General features: G+C 43.5%; 1 protein-coding gene across 1 annotated transcript in view; it reads right to left on the reverse strand.

Annotated features, from left to right (window-relative positions):
- The window catches only part of LOC139227933 (N-fatty-acyl-amino acid synthase/hydrolase PM20D1.2-like), a 97,186-nt gene extending 80,169 nt beyond the window's left edge, over positions 1–17,017 (reverse strand). Inside the window, exon 1 of the mRNA XM_070859087.1 lies at positions 16,672–17,017. Within this exon, the coding sequence (XP_070715188.1) occupies positions 16,672–16,972 (301 nt within the window). The 5' untranslated portion in view covers positions 16,973–17,017. The remainder of the gene's footprint in view (positions 1–16,671) is intronic.
- Between the last annotated feature and the right edge of the window lie 1,640 nt (positions 17,018–18,657).

An 18,657-nucleotide genomic window follows, 5' to 3' on the forward strand; every position in this document is an offset into this window, starting at 1 on the left:
TTTAAGTTAGAAACGCAGGTGTGGATTTATTCGGATGATAAGTTACGGAGCTAGGAAATGTACAAAGGATAGGTTTGTTGAGTAAAACATAATAAATACATGGTCCCGGTGGTTTAAAAAAAAAGAATTTACTTGTCGAAAGAAAACGTGCAATGATTGATTACATTGGATTAAAAGACATAAATTTAGTCTCGGAATGAGATAAAAAATGCCTTTTAAGAAAGCTTCTAGCTCAAAACAAAAAAAAGGTTTTAAATAAAGATTGAAGTTACAAAGTTTGAATTGGGATTTTGAGATATTCAGAGAAAGCACAGAAAATACTGAGGTGGATTCAAAAAAAAAAATTATTAAATTAAATCTGATCAGGTCAAACTCCTGGGCGAGTGGCGAGCTATCTGCGAAGGTGTAAAAGGGACTTTTGGAAAATGTTAAAAACAGCAAGCTTTAGCAACGACTTTGAAACTGGAGCATTTTGAGATAACGAAAAGCAGCCCTCAAACCCTCAAAGCTGGACTCCATTCCAGTTATGGAAAAAAGAAAAAGATAAAGAAGCCACTTTGAAAGTAAACAAATTATTTTAAATTAGCAACTTTATGGAGTTACGGGCCCTCCGTGTAAAATACAAAACCTAATTTGAAGGAAGAAAAATAAAAAATGTAACGGACTAAATAAGTGCTGAAAAAAAAATGTTTGTGATGGAAAAAAGACATAACTTACTAAATACTAGTTGATGTTTGCTGTGAAAAAATATTGGTTTAATTAGAAAAAGAGAAAAAAAAATTTGGAAGAGGTAAAAAAACACTCAACATTGATAATGATTTTAAATTATGAGAAAGTTTCAATGCAGTTTGAAAAGATTTCCAAAATGGACAGTGTTTATCAAGAAAAGTCCCGAACAGTCTAAACAAGCAGGAGGGTTTTGAAGATAATGAGGAGAAAGAGAGAAATTTAAAAAAAACAAAATTGAATTTCAGTAAACAAGATTGCTATTGTATGTGTGGTCTCGTTTTAAATCAATTTAAAAAAAAAAGATTTATTTGGCAAGTACTTGAATTAGAAGTTAGGAAAACATTGGAGTTTACTCTAATGATTTATGCTGTTTAACGGATTCCTAATTTCTAAGCCAGTTTTGAAGGCACAAAGACTTTTTTTTCAGATGATTACGTGAAGTCACGTAATGACATCAGGTCTTCTTACAAACCTGGAAAGGAGTTAACCCTTTCTATTGACAGCCGTTTTATACTGAACATTATTAATTTGGATTTCTTAATCGAAAAAAAACTCACCTAACAGAGGAAACAAAAATAAAAACAGAACTAGCTTATGTAATAATACTTGCCTGATACAATAAAGAAATAGATACTCAAACAAAACAAATTGAAGAGTTAAAAGCTAAGATAAACAGGCTGGAAGAGATAACGGGACTAGACGGATAGTGCAGTGCGCAGCCATAGCACCATCACCTATGGCAATAGAGCCAATGTACCCCACGATGGGTAGGTGTAGTCCACAAACCCAACCTAACGGTAAAGCAGACAACGATGTTCGGAGGAATAGCTTTGGCCTTGGTCATAATAGGAGTTTGGGTAATATTTAAGTGGGTAAAGACACGGGCGCACGCTCCACAGATTCAACTCGAAATGGTTCGATTATAACCTTGTGCTTCTGATTTTGCAGGGTGACAGGGATCCTGGTAGAGCAAAACCTAACCCCTTGTGATGACCAGGCCATCTGTTTAAAATTACAGATAATACCTACCAGAATGGGAATACAAACGGCACTCCTCGTAATATGGATAGCCCTGCGACAGGCACGTACCCTGGATGACACCGACGGATTGCAGCGCACTCAGGAAATAAACAACTACATGAACTATGGAGTCTTGTTTAATTTAACGGATGGAATGTGCACCCCAACAGCCAAGGACTGGAGCAAGGACAGGACTTATTTTAATGCATGGTTACAAGTGAATCCTCATAAGAATCCTAATAAGAATAAGAGTATGTGTACAGTGCTCCACGGGTATAAGGAGCAGCTGCATTAAACGGAGGGATGTCAAAGGGCCCGATGAATGTACTTTCGGCATAATTTGCGTGCCTCCGGGACAATCCCAGCAATCAGTCATCTGCAAAAAGGGAGTGGGGCTGTGTGGGTACTATGAGGAGGTGGGGGCGGCTGCAATATCATTGTATGTATGCTTCTCACCCCCTCCGACACCGCGCCCCATAAGAACCACTACATTGCCTGAGGAACTGCCTTGTCCCATAACTACTAAGGGACCAGAAAATGGGATTGCAATGTACAACGAAGGGGAATTATTGTATGATAATGTTAAACATGAAATTGTGCCTGTCCTGATCAATATTTCAGGCATTCAGATGCCGGAATACTGTACAGAACAGTCAAGGAGAATGTGCGATGTATTAAGTAAAATTGTAATGCAGCAGGCTGCCGATGCAATGGGTGCCAGAAGATTCCAGGGACAGGGGTCAGCCCCCAGGGTCAAGAGGGAAATAGTTAATGATATTGCCACCGTTTTCAATACAGGGACCTCCGTAATAAACTCGATAGACATACAAGGGTTAAATGAGAGGGTGGAACAGCTTAGAGGGGTGATGAAGGGATTATTAGAGAGGGTGGAGCAAAACCAGGAAGACCAAGCCAACCTAGGAAAGGAGGGTGCCGAAATCCAGTTGGATGGCATCTCAGGCCTGGAAGCTCACGCCAAAACCATCAATCACCTCATTGATAGAGAAAAAGAAGATACAGGAAAGCAAAGACAGGGGCAACTCTGTCACGCTTATGGTCTGTGGATGGTGGGACAGATCCGCCACAATCTCGACCAGATCCAACGCGGGCAAGTACCCGATTGGATAGACAGTTCACATCTGGCTCAGTTGGCTAACCAGAGGGGGACACTGGATAATTGTACTCTGAAGGGACTGACCCGAGTATACCCAGCAATTCCAGATTGCCAGATGGGTAGGAATACTGGGATAGGGATAGTCCTGATGATCCCTATAGCCACGCCGGACTCAGGGCCGTTCCCCCTATACCAACTAGAGAATATCGGAGTAATACGGGAAAATGTCTCCATGCGTTACTATCTGACCACCACCTCCGCCGTTCGTCGAAACAACATACTTACCAGGATTTCTCTAACAGATTGCAAGCAAAGGGGGTAGATCACAGTATGCCCTCACCCGGTAGGCCGAGGTGAGCTAGACGAGTGCGGGTTTAACCGAACTGACGGATGTGTACTAGAAATAGTGCCCGCACATAGGCACTTCGCGAGGTCAGGTTATGGAGGACAAGGAAGATACTGTGTCTCTACCACAGAGCGTTCATACCAGTATAATGACCTGCAGTGCCCGATACCACAGCCAAACTTTTGCTTTACGCCACTACGACCTGTCACGATCGGGCAAGCGCATATCACCCAGGTTAGGCGCCGGAAATCCAAAGTTATTGAGGTAACCGATCAGCTCCATGATCATTTACAGGATTATGACGAGCCAGATCAGGTCTCTATCCCACATCTAACCGAAGTATTACGAGAATTGAGGCTCAGAGTGGGTCAATCCGTAAAGCTCTACCACCAACTGCAAACTAAAATCAAAGTACTGGAAGAAGATATCGATGTAGACTTACAAAGTCAGAGTTGGTGGAGAAAGGTCTGGGACTGGGGAATAAATGTGAACATCCATCCTTGGATTCGAATAATTTCACACATACTGGTCGGGATACAATTAATCTTAGCAATAACATGGGGCATAATGGCCTGCCAGGCATGCAGGCACCAAGCACAACGAAGAGGGACCCATGACCGGTCCCCAAATACTAAACAAGCCTGTCTAATGAAGGGGCAGGAGGATTTGACCTATGTCAATTTGATTTAAGCAACCGGGACTCCTGAAACCGCGTGACTGGCCAGCACGTTGAGGCAGGGAGTACCGGGCCGTGCACAAGATCTAATAAAGGTAGGGCGGTCGGAGGGAATTGTTGTAGGAAGTAGGCACCTGCTGAATATATCTAAACTCATAAGTTTAAAGTGGCCACACATAAAATGGCTGCCCAGGCATGATGGGAAATCAGGTAGTCAAGCTGTGAACTATTGACTGAGGCTGACCGAGCAATAACCCTGTGAGGCCCACTGCCAGGAATGCTTTGGATACAAGATAACTATAACAAACCATTATAACTCCACACAGCAGAGCCCCGAGAAATAGAGATAAGAGGGGCCTACATCACATAACGAGGGCATGAATCAGCCCGAGCTGACAAGAACCGAAATATGTAACTCTAATAAGGAGGCTACCCAATGCCAGCATCCAAGGACAGTAAGATAAGAGAGGCCCAGGCCATGTTATAAGACACATGAATCATCCCTAGCAACACACCCCTTAGCAACACATCTCTTGGCAACACATGAGCCACTTTACGTTTATAGAGACTAACGCTATTGGTCTAATGTAACTGTAGTAAACTGTTGTATGTAACTGTAGTAAACTGTTGTAAAACATATAAAGATCCATGAAACCCTTTGTTCAGTGGAGAGAAGCCTGGATACAGTCCTGAGACTTCCTCCCCGCTGAGCGTTAATAAAGGCCGCATTGGCGTTGGAACCGACTCTGAGTGTTGAGTGATTCTTCTGAGAAAACATTCATGCTAACAGGCGGTAATCAAATGTCAAACACAAAACTCCGATTCGTGCTTTCATGCAGCTCCTCATGGGATTCATTGTGCTCCAAGTAAAATGCAATCTACGGGGATTTAGTGCCATTCCGAGCCTGTTGCCCTGATGCATATCTACACACAATGCCAGAAAGTGCAGAGATTCTGGATCGCTGAAATAATGAATGCACACATATCTCCATCTTCCACAGTTACTATATTGGGAGATCCATCATAAAAGTACCGTTCCCAAATGAATCGGATACTGATATCAATTAATGATTTAAAAAAAAATGATTTCCGTCGTTGTAAAGCTGCACTGTTTCCCCAGAAGCACAAAGAATGTGGACATGGCCAACTAGAATAGCCAAAAAGGGTTTTGTCTTCAGAAATCAAAGCAAAGAACCACTTTCATGCTTCTGTCTGTTAAGGTACCTTGAATATCATGCCATTCTCGATTTCACAATGAACCCGTAGCAATTCTCAAGTGACAGGATGGCACAAATAATGGTGAACCTTGTCACTTGTCATAGATCTCATTTTACTTGCTATAAATTGTATGCTTTCAAATTGAGTTGATAAAAACATGAGTGAAATAGTTACTTCATGTTACTGCAATGGAAGCATTTAATAGTAATAAAAACAGAAAATGCTGGAAATCTCAGCGGGTCAGGCAGCATCTGTGGAGAGAAAGAGAGTTAATGTTTCAGGTCGATGACCTTTCATCATAAGCATTTAATAGCGTTGCTTTGGTTAGATATAAAGATTGTGCTGTAAAAACGACAAAAAGATTACAATTCTGTTCAGACATGAGATTCCAGAAACAAAGAGAGATGGGCTGCTTTTTTTAGGTTATTGCATTACAGCTGTGAATTGTATAGCACAATAGATCCCACATTCTGCTATTTTACTACGCCTTATCCCAAGAGGCTCTGTATATCCGTGTGCATTGTGTGGTCTGAGAAGAGGAGGAATTCAAACCACCTTCCCAGGTTCAGTCACAATCAAGTGAATCTCACATTGAACACACAGATGCATTGAAACCCATAAGAGAAAAAAAAAACAACTCACTGTCTTGATTGAGTTGCCATGTAGGTGAAAGGTTGTTGTGAAATTGCTACCCACTGTAGCAATACGCTTTCATTCATTTCAGAAAAAATACTTATGGGGATTACTGTTTGCCTTGAAGTTGAAAAGGTGACAAATTTGCAGTGGCGTTTAAAAAAAAAGAAGTGCCACACTTAGTTCAGTTGCAGGAAATCATTGGTCTCAGGAACAGAATCTTTTTGCAAATTCTAAGTAACTTTGGCAACAAGCGAAGTGTTAACATGACCCTAAAGATTGAAGATCTGACTCAGTGTTTCAATCAATATTAAGGCGGCAGAATTTGGACAGTTTATTGTAACTAAACTTCCTCCTCCTCACTTTCGTCAACCAATGATACTTAGGAGAGACAATAAGCTTAGGACAGCGCTTTCAAGATGCCCCACCTACTAATATTCCCCGGGTTGCAATTTAAATTTTCTTTGCTCTCCTTGTTTTCGGTCCCCGCCACAAACTCTGTTCCCTAGCCACTGACTCCATCCCTCTCCCCAACTTCTGTCTGAGGCTGAACCAGACTGTTCGCAACCCTGGTGTCATATTTGACCCTGAAATGAGCTTTCGACCACATATACGCAGCATAACTAAGACTGCCTAATTCCACCTTCGTAACATCGCCTGTCTCCACCTCTGCCTCAGCTCATCCGCTGCTGAAGCCCTCATCCATGCCTGTGATACCTCTAGAACTTGACTATTCCGGCTGCCTGTGTCCTAACTCGCACCAATTCCCAGTCACCCATCATCCCTATTCTCGCTGACCTACATTGGTTCCCTGTTAAGCAACGCCTCGATTTCAAAATTCTCATCCTTGTTTACAAATCCTTCAATGAACTCGCCTCTGCCTATCTCTGTAATCTCCTCCTGCCCCACAACACCCCCCAGAGATATCTGCGCCCCTCTAATTCTGCCCTCTTGAGCATCCCCGATTATAATCGCTCAACCATCGGTGGCCGTGCCTTTTGTTGCCCGAGCCCCCAAGCTCTGGAATTCCCTCCCTAAACCTCTCCACCTCTCTTTCCTCCTTCAAGACGCTTCTTAAAATCTACTTCTTTGACCAAACTTTTGGTCACCTGCCCTAATTTCACGTTGAGGCTCGGTGTCAATTTTTTAAATCTCATAATACTCCTGTGAAGAGCCTTGGGATGTTTCACTACGTTAAAGGCGCTATATAAATACAAGTCTTTTTTCTCTTTTTACTTTCCTCGCCACCCCCCCCCCCACCCCGCTTTACCCCCACCCCCAATAAAAATGACTGATGACCTCAGGCAGCTTATAGCCCTGCACTGCCTGCTGTTGTCCAAAACTCAGGCTCCTGGCCCAGTGCCGCTGGAGTAATGCAACAAAACCACCAGAAAAACATTTAAATGAGCCAACTTTGCATTACTGGACGAGGAGAGGTCATTTGTTTGCAGGGGCATTACCAACATTCAAAAGGTTTGTTTGAGCAGGTTTTCCTCCCAAATTGCGTGTGTCTTTAAATTTACAGATTTTCTTTGTTCCGATATTGAGTTTTTATTTAAAGAACGTAATATACATAGGATATACGACACCAAAACAGGCCATTCGGCCCAACCAATCCGTGCAGGCCAGTGACTTCCAACAGCTACTAATCCTTCACAACGACCCTATTGATACGCATATCGTTAACTGAACATTCGGTGCCCTTTCTGAAAGTACATTGTAGCAATTATACTCCAAGATCTCTCATATTGTTTTTGTTATTTTTTGACAGGAGGCTCTAGAAGGTAGCAGGCCAGGTGGATAAGGTGGTTAAGGAGGCATACAGACGGCTTGCCTTTATTAGCCGAGGCATAGAATACAAGAGCAAGGAGGTTACGCTTGAACTGTATAAAACACTAGTTTGGCCACAGCTAGGATACTGCGTGCAGTTCTGGTCACCACATTACAGGAAAGATGGTACAGAGGAGATTTAAGAGGATGTTGCCTGGACTGGAGAATTTTAGCTATGAGGAAAGATTGGAGATGCTGGGTTTGTTTTCTTTGGAACAGAGAAGACTGAGGTGAGATCTTACGGAGGTGTATAAAATTATGAGGGGCCTAGATAGAGTGGATAGGGAGGACCTATTTCCCTTAGCAGAGAGGTCAACAAGCAGGGGGCATAGATTTAAAGTAATTGAGGGGAGGTTTAGAGGAGATTTGAAGGAAAATGTTTTCACCCAGAGGGTGGTGGGGTTCTGGAACTCACTGCCTTAAAGGGTGGTAAAGGTATAGAAACTCTCATCACATTTAAAAAGTACTTAGATGTGCACTTGAAGTGCTGTAACCTACAGGACTACGAACCAAGTGCTGGAAAGTGGGATTAGGCTGGATAGCTCTTGGTCGGCCGGCACGGACACGATGGGCCGAAATGGCCTCCTTCCGTGCTGTAAATTTCTATGAGACTATGATAGGGCCTGGGAATAAAAGCAGCTAGTCATTATCCCACCAATTTGGGCACCATCGGAGCAGGCCGGGGAGCGGAAGGAGCAGTGTGGCGGCGTACCACTCCAGGGAGCAGCACGTGCTGGAGCAGGAGAGCAACGGCAGCGAAGAGGGCTTCTGGATTGGACATCACAAAGATCCAGGTCGCTGATTGGAGCGTGGGCAGGTACAGCAGGAGCGGTGAGGTCAGGGCGAAGGAGCGGCGAGGTCGGGGCAAAAGATTGCAGAGGAACGTGATCGGGGTCCAGAAGAGGCGAGAGCCCAGGGGCAACACGGGCCAGCCCACACTGCGATGTGTGTGTGCACTAGGTCTGTGCAGCAGAGCTGGTCTCCAGTCGTCTTGGATAATCCTTGCCACTGGACCAAGACCTGTTATGTTCAGAATAACTCCACAAGACTGTATGCTGCAAGCTCAAACTGTTGTGACCTTGGTCTCTTTAATGTAACTCCAGAGTGAGGAAGCAGCATGATAGACTGCTTTTTATACCTGCTTGCCCGGGGTGTGCAGGTGACCCTTGGGTTTCCCACAAGTACGCCCCCTGGTGGCAAGTCTTACACAATAGTAAAGTTTACATACATGGTCCAGAACTTAAAGAAAGGTAACTTTGAAGGTATGAGGCATGAATTGGCTAGGATAGATTTGTGAATGATACTTAAGGGGTTGACAGTGGATGGGCAATGGCAGTCATTTAGAGACTGCATGGATGAACTACAACAATTGTACATCCCTGTCTGGCGTAAAAATAAAAAAGGGAAGGTGGCTCAACCGTGGCTATCAAGGGAAATCAGGGATAGTATTCAAGCCAAGGAAGTGGCATACAAATTGGCCAGAAATAGCAATGAACCCGAGGACTGGGAGAAATTTAGAACTCAGCAGAGGAGGACAAAGGGTTTGATTAGGGCAGGGAAAATAGAGTACAAGAGGAAGCTTGCAGGGAACATTAAAACAGACTGCAAAAGCTTCTACAGATATGTAAAGAGAAAAAGGTTAGTAAAGACAAATGTAGGTCCCCTGCAGTCAGAATCAGGGGAAGTCATAACGGGGAACAAAGAAATGGCAGACCAATTGAACAAGTACTTTGGTTCGGTATTCATTAAGGAGGACACAAACAACGTTCTGGATATAAAAGGGGTCAAAGGGTCTAGTAAGAAGGAGGAACTGAGGGAAATCCTTATTAGTCGGGAAATTGTGTTGGGGAGATTGATGGGATTGAAGGCCGATGCATCCCAGAGTACTTAAGGAGGTGGCCTTGGAAATAGCAGATGCATTGACAGTCATTTTCCAACATTCCATAGACTCTGAATCAGTTCCTATGGAGTGGAGGATAGCCAATGTAACCCCACTTTTTAAAAAAGGAGGGAAAGAGAAAACAGGGAACAGAGAAATCAGCCTGACATCAGTAGTGGGTAAAATGATGGAATCAATTATTAAGGATGTCATAGCAGCGCATTTGGAAAGAGGTGACATGATAGGTCCAAGTCAGCAGGGATTTGTGAAAGGGAAATCATGCTTGACAAATCTTCTGGAATTTTTTGAGGATGTTTCCAGTAGAGTGGACAAGGGAGAACCAGTTGATGTGGTGTATTTGGACTTTCAGAAGGCTTTCGACAAGGTCCCACACAAGAGATTAATGTGCAAAGTTAAAGCACATGGGATTGGGGGTAGTGTGCTGACGTGGACTGAGAACTGGTTGGCAGACAGGAAGCAAAGAGTAGGAGTAAATGGGGACTTTTCAGAATGGCAGGCAGTGACTATTGGGGTACCACAAGGTTCTGTGCTGAGGCCCCAGCTGTTTACATTGTACATTAATGATTTAGACGAGGAGATTAAATGTAGTATCTCCAAATTTGCAGATGACACTAAGTTGGGTGGCAGTGTGAGCTGCGAGGAGGATGCTATGAGGCTGCAGAGTGACTTGGATAGGTTAGGTGAGTGGGCAAATGCATGGCAGATGAAGTATAATGTGGATAAATGAGAGGTTATCCACTTTGGTGGTAAAAACAGAGAGACAGACTATTATCTGAATGGTGACAGATTAGGAAAAGGGGAGGTGCAATGAGACCTGGGTGTCATAGTACATCAGTCATTGAAGGTTGGCATGCAGTTACAGCAGGCGGTTAAGAAAGCAAATGGCATGTTGGCCTTCATAGCGAGGGGATTGGAGTACAGGGACAGGGAGGTGTTACTACAGTTGTACAGGGCCTTGGTGAGGCCACACCTGGAGTATTGTGTACAGTTTTGGTCTCCTAACTTGAGGAACGACATTCTTGCTATTGAGGGAGTGCAGCGAAGGTTCACCAGACTGATTCCCGGGATGGCAAGACTGACATATCAAGAAAGACTGGATCAACTGGGCTTGTATTCACTGAAGTTCAGAAGAATGAGAAGGGATCTCATAGAAACGTTTAAAATTCTGACAGGTTAGATGCAGGAAGAATGTTCCCAATGTTGGGGAAGTCCAGAACCAGGGGTCACAGTCTAAGGATAAGGCGTAAGCCACTTAGCACCGAGATGTGGAGAAACTTCTTCACCCAGAGAGTGGTGAACCTATGGAATTCTCTACCACAAAAATTTGTTGAGGCCAATTCACTAAATATATTCAAAAAGGAGTTAGATGTAGTCCTTACTACTCGGAGGATCAAGGGGTATGGCGTGAAAGCAGGAATGGGGTACTGAAGTTGCATGTTCAGCCATGAACTCATTGAATGGCGGTGCAGGCTCGAAGGACCGAATGGCCTACTCCTGCACCTATTTTCTATGTTTCTATGTTTCTATAACAAGACCTAGCTCTGTCAAGCCCGTGTGGTGGCTGGTGTGCAACAGCCACCACACGTTAAAAAAATCCACGCACAGGCACCTTCCACCCTTCAAGATTTAATTCGGGACCTGGAGTATTAGGTCGTTCATTGAAACAACCGTGAACTTTTTGGCGTGGAAGCAAGTCATCCTCGATTCAAGGGACTGCCTATGATGATGAATTTGAGTGTATATTCAGACAGAACAACCTTCAATCTCCAGAGAGTATGATTTCCTTGGCTGTGTCTTTTTAAAAATTGTAATCTCCTTTAGATAGCACGAGGCTCCAGAATCAAAATATTCAGAGTGAATTGAATTATTTCTTTGTAATATTAACAAAATATAGACTATAAAAGATCCCAACTAAAATAAGCAAGCATAAACCCACTGCTTCTCGTCAGAAGATCGGAAGATAATCGTAAGTTGGAGAAAGCCTTAGCCCATCGTAATACTACCAGAGAGATCCAAACACCTCCCATCGTAGCATCCAATTGTCTCTTAAATCATTGCAATTTTTTACCGTTCGCTAGTCGGGACCCGAGCAAAGGCAGAGCTCCAATGAGGAGCTGGCCCACGAGTGGGTTCTGCTAGGTGGGAAGGCAAATGTGGGTGGGGGTGGGTTTGGGGAAATATATTTGTGGAGCCAACATGAGCGCTCTTGCTCCTCCTGGCTCCAGTGTGACACAAATGTAAGTTTAAAAATGTTTTGTGGCTATTTCTTGACCCGTCCCCAGTGCTCCCCTGAAGGATCGCTGGTCAAACTGCTCAAGACCTGGTAAGTTAGGCGGAGCTCGAGTGGCATCCTACAACTGGTGTTGTGACTCTGATATGTATATGCAAGATACCCAATACCTGCTTCCAAGTCACTTGCAGGTTCTCTTCTCTTCTGAGGCTGTCCCCGGTGTCGAGGATGACTTGCTTCCACACTAAAAAGGAGTTCTAAGATGACTGATGCCAGGTCCCGAGCTTCATTTTAAAGGGTGGAAGATGCCTGTGCGTAAATTCTTTTAACGTGGGGTGGCCGTTGCACATCAGCTACCAATGGGCTTGACAGAGCTCAGTCTTGATCCAGTGGCAAAGGTATCCAAGACGATTGGAGACCAGGTTCTGCTGCATGGGCCTAGCGCACACACACACACGCACAAACATATTCCCACTGACCCCCTCCCTCAGGTCCTCTCTCCCTGGTTTTCACCTTTAATAATATGTTAAAGGGAAAAACCTGAATTTTTGTCCATCATCATCATCATCATCATACATTCACTGTGGATCATCCATGCTTGGAATCGGGGATGAGAAGTTGCGATCTGAAATTTGTTGTTTTACGCCCAAAAAAGGCACGAGACAAATTTGAATTTCCTGCCCCAGTTTCTCCAGTCCTTCCTCGTCACTCAGGCAGCAGACCCTGGGGATCAACCTTGGGGCCCTCCCCTGCCTCCAAACCCTCGAATATTGCTCTTATCTCATACAAACAGAAACTTGCGTAGTATGCAAGGTGCAGTCCAACCAGAGCTATAAAGCTTGATCTTTACCTCTTCTGACTTATATTCTACTGTTTGATTATGCAATTCAGCTATTTGGAACTTCAGTCAGGTGGATGACATTTGATTAAAACCTGGAAATAAATGTGTGATCAGAATGCTAAGTCAAATACTTTGCACAATTTTTTAATCTGCGTCTTAAAAATTTTAAGTGCACAACAAGAGAACTTGGCTGAAATGAAATGTCTCATCCTTTGGGCCTGTGGGATTTAATAGGGGAGATGTAATCTGCCAAACTTCCCCATACTTGATAGCTTCTAAAGTTAGCAAATGTTTCAAAGAAGCTGATTACTCCTCGGCAGCCCTGCATTTGGCATAACACGTGACAACAGATAGTTTTACTGAAAGTGTAATACATGGACGTGGCCTTGTACCTTAAGCTCCAAGTTTACCCAATATCCAGTTATATATTGGAGTCCCTTTATGGAATGGGATGAGAGGGGGAAAAGAATTGAAGTACATGAAACCAATTTTTTTTGCATTTTCTTTTGCCATTTGACTTCCTTCATGTCAAAAACTTCTTTCTCTCCATCTCTTCTCTGAAACAGCTCTCGTTACCAACAATCATTGTGCCTTTTGTACACTAAAAAAGTCATGACTAATTTGATGACGTTGCAGTGGAAGCAAAATTCAGCTAAATTTTTGCTTAAACATTACCAGTGGCACGATGCAAGGTCTCCCCATCAATGGCAGGGTTAAAGCTTTTTACAGCTCTTTTAACTGCAACAGATAGGCCCTTCAAGGCTCAGCTGAGTGACTGGCAATTCCTGGGACTGTGTCACTGAATAACGTACGTGCAGAGAATTCAACCATAGTGCCTCGTGAGGTGATCTCAGGAATTTAAATCAGCAGGACTCTTACAAATAAATGCAAACAAGCAAGCTCTGGGCTCAAAATGATGTCCGTGTAAAATGAGGATGATTTAAGAACACAAGAACATAAGAAATAGGAGGAGTAGGCCATTTGGCCCCTCTGCCATTCAATATCATAGCTGATCTTCTACCTCAACTCCATTTGCCCGCACTATCCGCATATCCCTTGATTCCCTTAATATCCAAAAATCCATTGATCTCTGTCTTGAATATACTCAATGATTGAGCCTTTGGGGTAGGGAATACCAAAGATTTACTACCCACAGAGTGAAGCATTTTCTAAATGGCTGACCCCTTATTCTGAGACTGTGACCCTGTGTTCTAGATTCCCCAGCCATGGGAAACATTTTCTCAGCATTAACCCTGTCAAGCCTCTTAAGAATGTTATATGTTTCAATGCTTGCCCTTCATTGAGAGAAGAGGGAACTTAGCAAAAATGGTTATCCCAAGTTCCCAGTGCTATGAAACCACTTTATAATGGTATAGGTAGGTGCATATAAAGAAAGACAAAATAAGACTTTCATTTATATAGCGCCTTTCACCACCTCAGGACGACCCAAAGCGCGATACAGCCAATGAAGTACTTTTGAAGTGTAGTCACTGTTGTAGTGCAGGAAATATATTTAAATGCCTCTCATTCTTCTAAACTCTAGAGAACATAGGTCTCATCTACTCAATTTGCATGATTGCATTTGTTAAATTGGCTTTAGAACTGTAATAAAATGATTTTAGACATAGCATGGTGCTCATACGTAGGCATAGTCATTAAGGTTCTCTCAAAGTTACCATTTGTAAGTAACTTCTCCTCCTTTAAGATTGTTCATATAGTCCTTCCTTTTCTTTCACAGTTCTAAAAGGAATTCTTCCTTGATTGGCCATTCCTGGCTCCTACACAATACTGCTGCTTTTCCTCGATGGAACAGACTCCACTGGCAGCAAATAAGGTGGGAGCTGGGAGTAGCAGTGAAGGTTAATCAGAGAATGGAGCAAAGCCCTTTCAGCAGGGAAAAGGAGTGTGGCGTTGAGGATTAATTGGAAATTGAACCAGAACCATTTACGTGTTGGGGCTGGGGGGGGGGGGGGGGGGGGGGGCGAGGTGGGGGAGGAGCCAAGAGTTTCACTTAGAAGAACTGAGCTGAGTGGCTCCTTGCGATACCATGGGCAGCACTGATAGTAAAACTCAACAGGGATTAAACTAACAAACACAAACAAATGGACACTGGATCTGAAAAAGAGGACTCCACATAAACCATGGAGGGTTGACATTTAGGCTGTCCAAGTGTCCCTAACTGAAAAATTTTATCTTCAGTTTTACTGGTGTCATTCTGCCATTCCTAGCTACTTCGTTGAACAGCTGATTAGAAATATCCTTGAAAGTCAGTGTCAGAATCTCCTCTGATTTGATAACTTTATATTTTAATTTATGATGTTCCTCTTTCTGATTGGTTAGGTACACGTAGTGTCTGTTCTTACACAGTCATTATTTTCTTCTTTCTAATTAGTTTTCATAGCAAACACATTCACCAGCCACAGTCTACCGTAAAAAGAATTTCCTTCCTGAATGACCCGTCATGTCTACGGAAAACAAGGCACAGTCACCGTGATAGCTCCCCACTGATCTGAACCTTGCCCTCGGTCTCCTACTTGCAGAACACAGCATAGCCACCATCTTGTCCCCAGCTTTGTGTTTTCTCACAGGCCACGTACTGATGACCACTATTCATGGGGCAGAAGCGAAGAGCCTGGTCCATACCATCCAAGAGCAATGCCACGGGAGTTGTACTAAAATTGAACAGCACCATGGATAGGAATAGATGAAAATAGCACTCTGTACTGGAGTGGAACACCATAAGCAGAGAGAGTTCTATACAAAATGTTTATTCTCCAAGTGCATCTACCTAGGACTTTGAAAGCATTAGACTTGGCAACTCAGGATGATTGAGAAACTCCAGTAATTTCCATTTACAGCACTTAGAAATTTAGAGGCAGGGATTGGTTGTGATACCATCGACAGTTGGATAGTCCATTGAGACTCACTTTGCAGGGCTGGGCGAGCTATCAGAAGACGGGCAACACCCCTGGAACCAAACCCAGTATGAGAGCCAACAGGTCAGAAACAAACCAACAACAGGGAGGAATATTACTTCAAATGAAGTGGCCTTTTATATAAATAAAGAATCATTCTCAACTGACGTTGCATAAAATAACCAGACTGGGCTCTGTCTACGCCCAACAATTGCACTTGCAAATCTAAACATTTACACCTGCATTCGGAACCCAGCCATGTATCCTCCAGGTCAATCACATTTTCCTAACAAATTAAATATTTAAAATATATGATGTTATAAACGGAATGCATTAAAATATGTGCAGAATGCAATTTCTATCCCATTTTAAATACTGGCCCTAACTTATTCATGAGTTCTAACATTTAGAAATGATTCAAGGAGCCCCACTTACTGAATACAAGATGCATCCCTATTCTCTTCACCAAAATAGCTTCCACTTACTGTTATAATATGTCAGCTGTGGTTCAGTGGGTAACACACTGGGAAAGTTGTGGGTTCAAGTCCCACTCCAGCGCAGCGCTGAGGGAGCGCTGCACTGTCGGAGGTGTCGGCTTTTGGATGAGACGTTAAACCAAGGCTCCGTCTGCTCTCTCAGGTGGACGTAAAATCCCATGGCACTATTTCGAAGAACAACAAGGGAGTCATCCCTGGTGTCCTGGCCAATATTTATCCCTCAATCAACGTAACAAAAAAACAGATTATCTGGTCATTATCACATTGCTGTTTGTGGGAGATTGCTGTGCACAAGTTAGTACAATAGTGACTACACTTCAAAAAGTACTTCGTCTGGCTGTAAAGCACATTGAGATGTCCGGTGGACATGAACAGTGCTGTATAAATGCAAGTCTTTCTATAACTATAGACTATGGTGGGCGGACGCTGAGAAACATCTGTAAATAACGTGTAGATAAAGGCAATTGACTGCAGAGCTAGCCCTTTAATTAAAGCCACATTATAATCTTGTCAGTAAAATACATTCATTTGGGGCATTTCAACTCCCTCCCCCCAAAGAAAAACAATTTCAATGATTCCTTGAGATAAAAATCATTGCTGAAATTCCTAATTAACCCCCCCCCAAAAAAAAAAGTTGGAAGAAACACATAGTTGGACTTTCACAGTGGCCATTTCAATCCAGGCAGGGCTCAGCTATTTTGCTATCAAATAAAGAACGCTACCTTTAGGCAGGTAATCTCGAAACTCCTCCAGAGCCGAGCTGTTGAAGTCAGTGGCGTTGCGGGAGACGGTGGCGATGCGGAGCGCCCCTTTGAACGCGCGGAGCAGTTGTCCTCTCTCGGCCAGGCTGAAGTTTGCACTGAAGGTTATCCCCTGGCTGGTAGCGGAGCTCGCCGCCGGCTTCCCAGCCGGGTTAAACGTGTATGTCCTGATCAGCAGAGCGGCCACAAAGATCAGAAACGCCGACCCGAGGGCAAGCATGGTGATCGCGGCGATTCGAACTTTGCTCTTGGTCGCTTTCATCTCCTCGGCCAAATAAAGCGAGCACCTCCTGAGACTGCGAGGCGGCGCTACCTCTTTGGCAAACCACGCCGCAACTGCAGTGCGCCGAGGCGTGGTTCCTACAACAGTGTTCAGAACAAAAACTTGCATTTATGTAGCGCCTTTAACGTAGTCATACATCCCAAGGCGCTTCATAGGAGTGTTGGGAGACAAAACATTTGACACCGAGCCACATAAGGAGAAATTAGAATAATATAAAGCAAAATACTGCGGATGCTGGAATCTGAAGTAAAATAGAAAACGCTGGAAATACGCAGCGGGTCAGGCAGCATATGTGGAGAGAGAAACAGAGTTAACGTTTCAGGATGTTGCCTTTGGAAAGTTTTTTAATGCACACTTTAAATGTGTTTCTTATAATCTATATGCTCAATTTTACCAAAATCAAGTGGAAAAAATGTTATTCAAATGTAATGTAATATTATAGTCAGTGTTCGACCCGAAACGTTAACTCTGTTTCTCGCTCCACAGATGCTGCTTAACCCGCTGAGATTTCCAGCTTTTTCTGCTTTTATTAAGGAGAAATTAGGGCAGGTAACCAAAAGCTTGGTCACAGATGTAGGTTTTAAGGAGCGTCTTGAAGCAGGAGAGGTAGAGAGGCGGAGAGGTTTAGAGAGGGAATTCCAGAGCTTGGGGCCCAGACAACAGAAGGCATGGCCACCAATAGTTGAGCGATTATAATCAGGGATGCTCAAGAGGGCAGAATTAGAGATATCTCGGGGAGTTGTGGGACTGGAGATTAGAGATAGGGAGGGGCGAGGCCTTGAAGGGATTTAAAAACATTGATGAGAATTTTGAAATCGGGGCGTTGCTTAATCGGGAGCCAATGTAGGTCAGCGAGCACATGGGGTGATGGGTGAGCGGGACTTGGTGCGAGTTAGGACACAGGCAGCCGAGTTTTGGATCACCTCTAGTTTACATAGGGTAGAATGTGGGAGGCCGGCCAGTAATGCGTTGGAATAGAAGATCACAAGATTTATTACGAAGGAAGGCCATTCGACCCATCTTAAATCATCTCTCCATTACAGCATCCAATTATTTTCTTCAATGATTCCAGGGTTCACTATTCTGTTAGTTTAGAAATATAGAAATCCAGGAGTAGTGGTTGACCATTCAATCCCTCCAGCTTGTTCTGCCATTCAATTAGATCCCCGTTACCCGCTTTGGCTCCATATCCCTTGGTGTAGAATCGGATACAGGCAGCAGAGTTTTGCAAGATCGTTAAGGATATGGAAAAACATAATGCAGAATATTAATTTAAACTGGTGGAATAAAATTAGAGAATACAGGGTCAAACAGGTCTTGGGACTTATTCAACAAAAATCTATTGATCTCAGTCTTGAAAGCTCGAATTGTCCAACTATTAGCCTTTTGGGCACAGAATTCCACATTTCTACGACATGTTGCTCACTGTTTTAAAATGAGTTCCTGATATCAGTCTCAAGGCCTGTTTGACCCTGTATCCTCTAGTTCTATTCTGCCAGTTTAAATTAATATTCTGCATTAAGGTTATGGAAAAAAATTAACAATCTTATAAACTTGAGCTCATCCAAAACTCTGCTATCTGTATCCTATCCTGCACCAAGTCCCGCTCACACATCACCGTAGTGCTTGCTGACCTATATCACCTCCCAGTCCACCAACACGTC

The sequence above is a fragment of the Pristiophorus japonicus genome, chromosome 17 (genome assembly GCF_044704955.1).
Source record: "Pristiophorus japonicus isolate sPriJap1 chromosome 17, sPriJap1.hap1, whole genome shotgun sequence".
NCBI classification, from domain to species: domain Eukaryota; kingdom Metazoa; phylum Chordata; class Chondrichthyes; family Pristiophoridae; genus Pristiophorus; species Pristiophorus japonicus.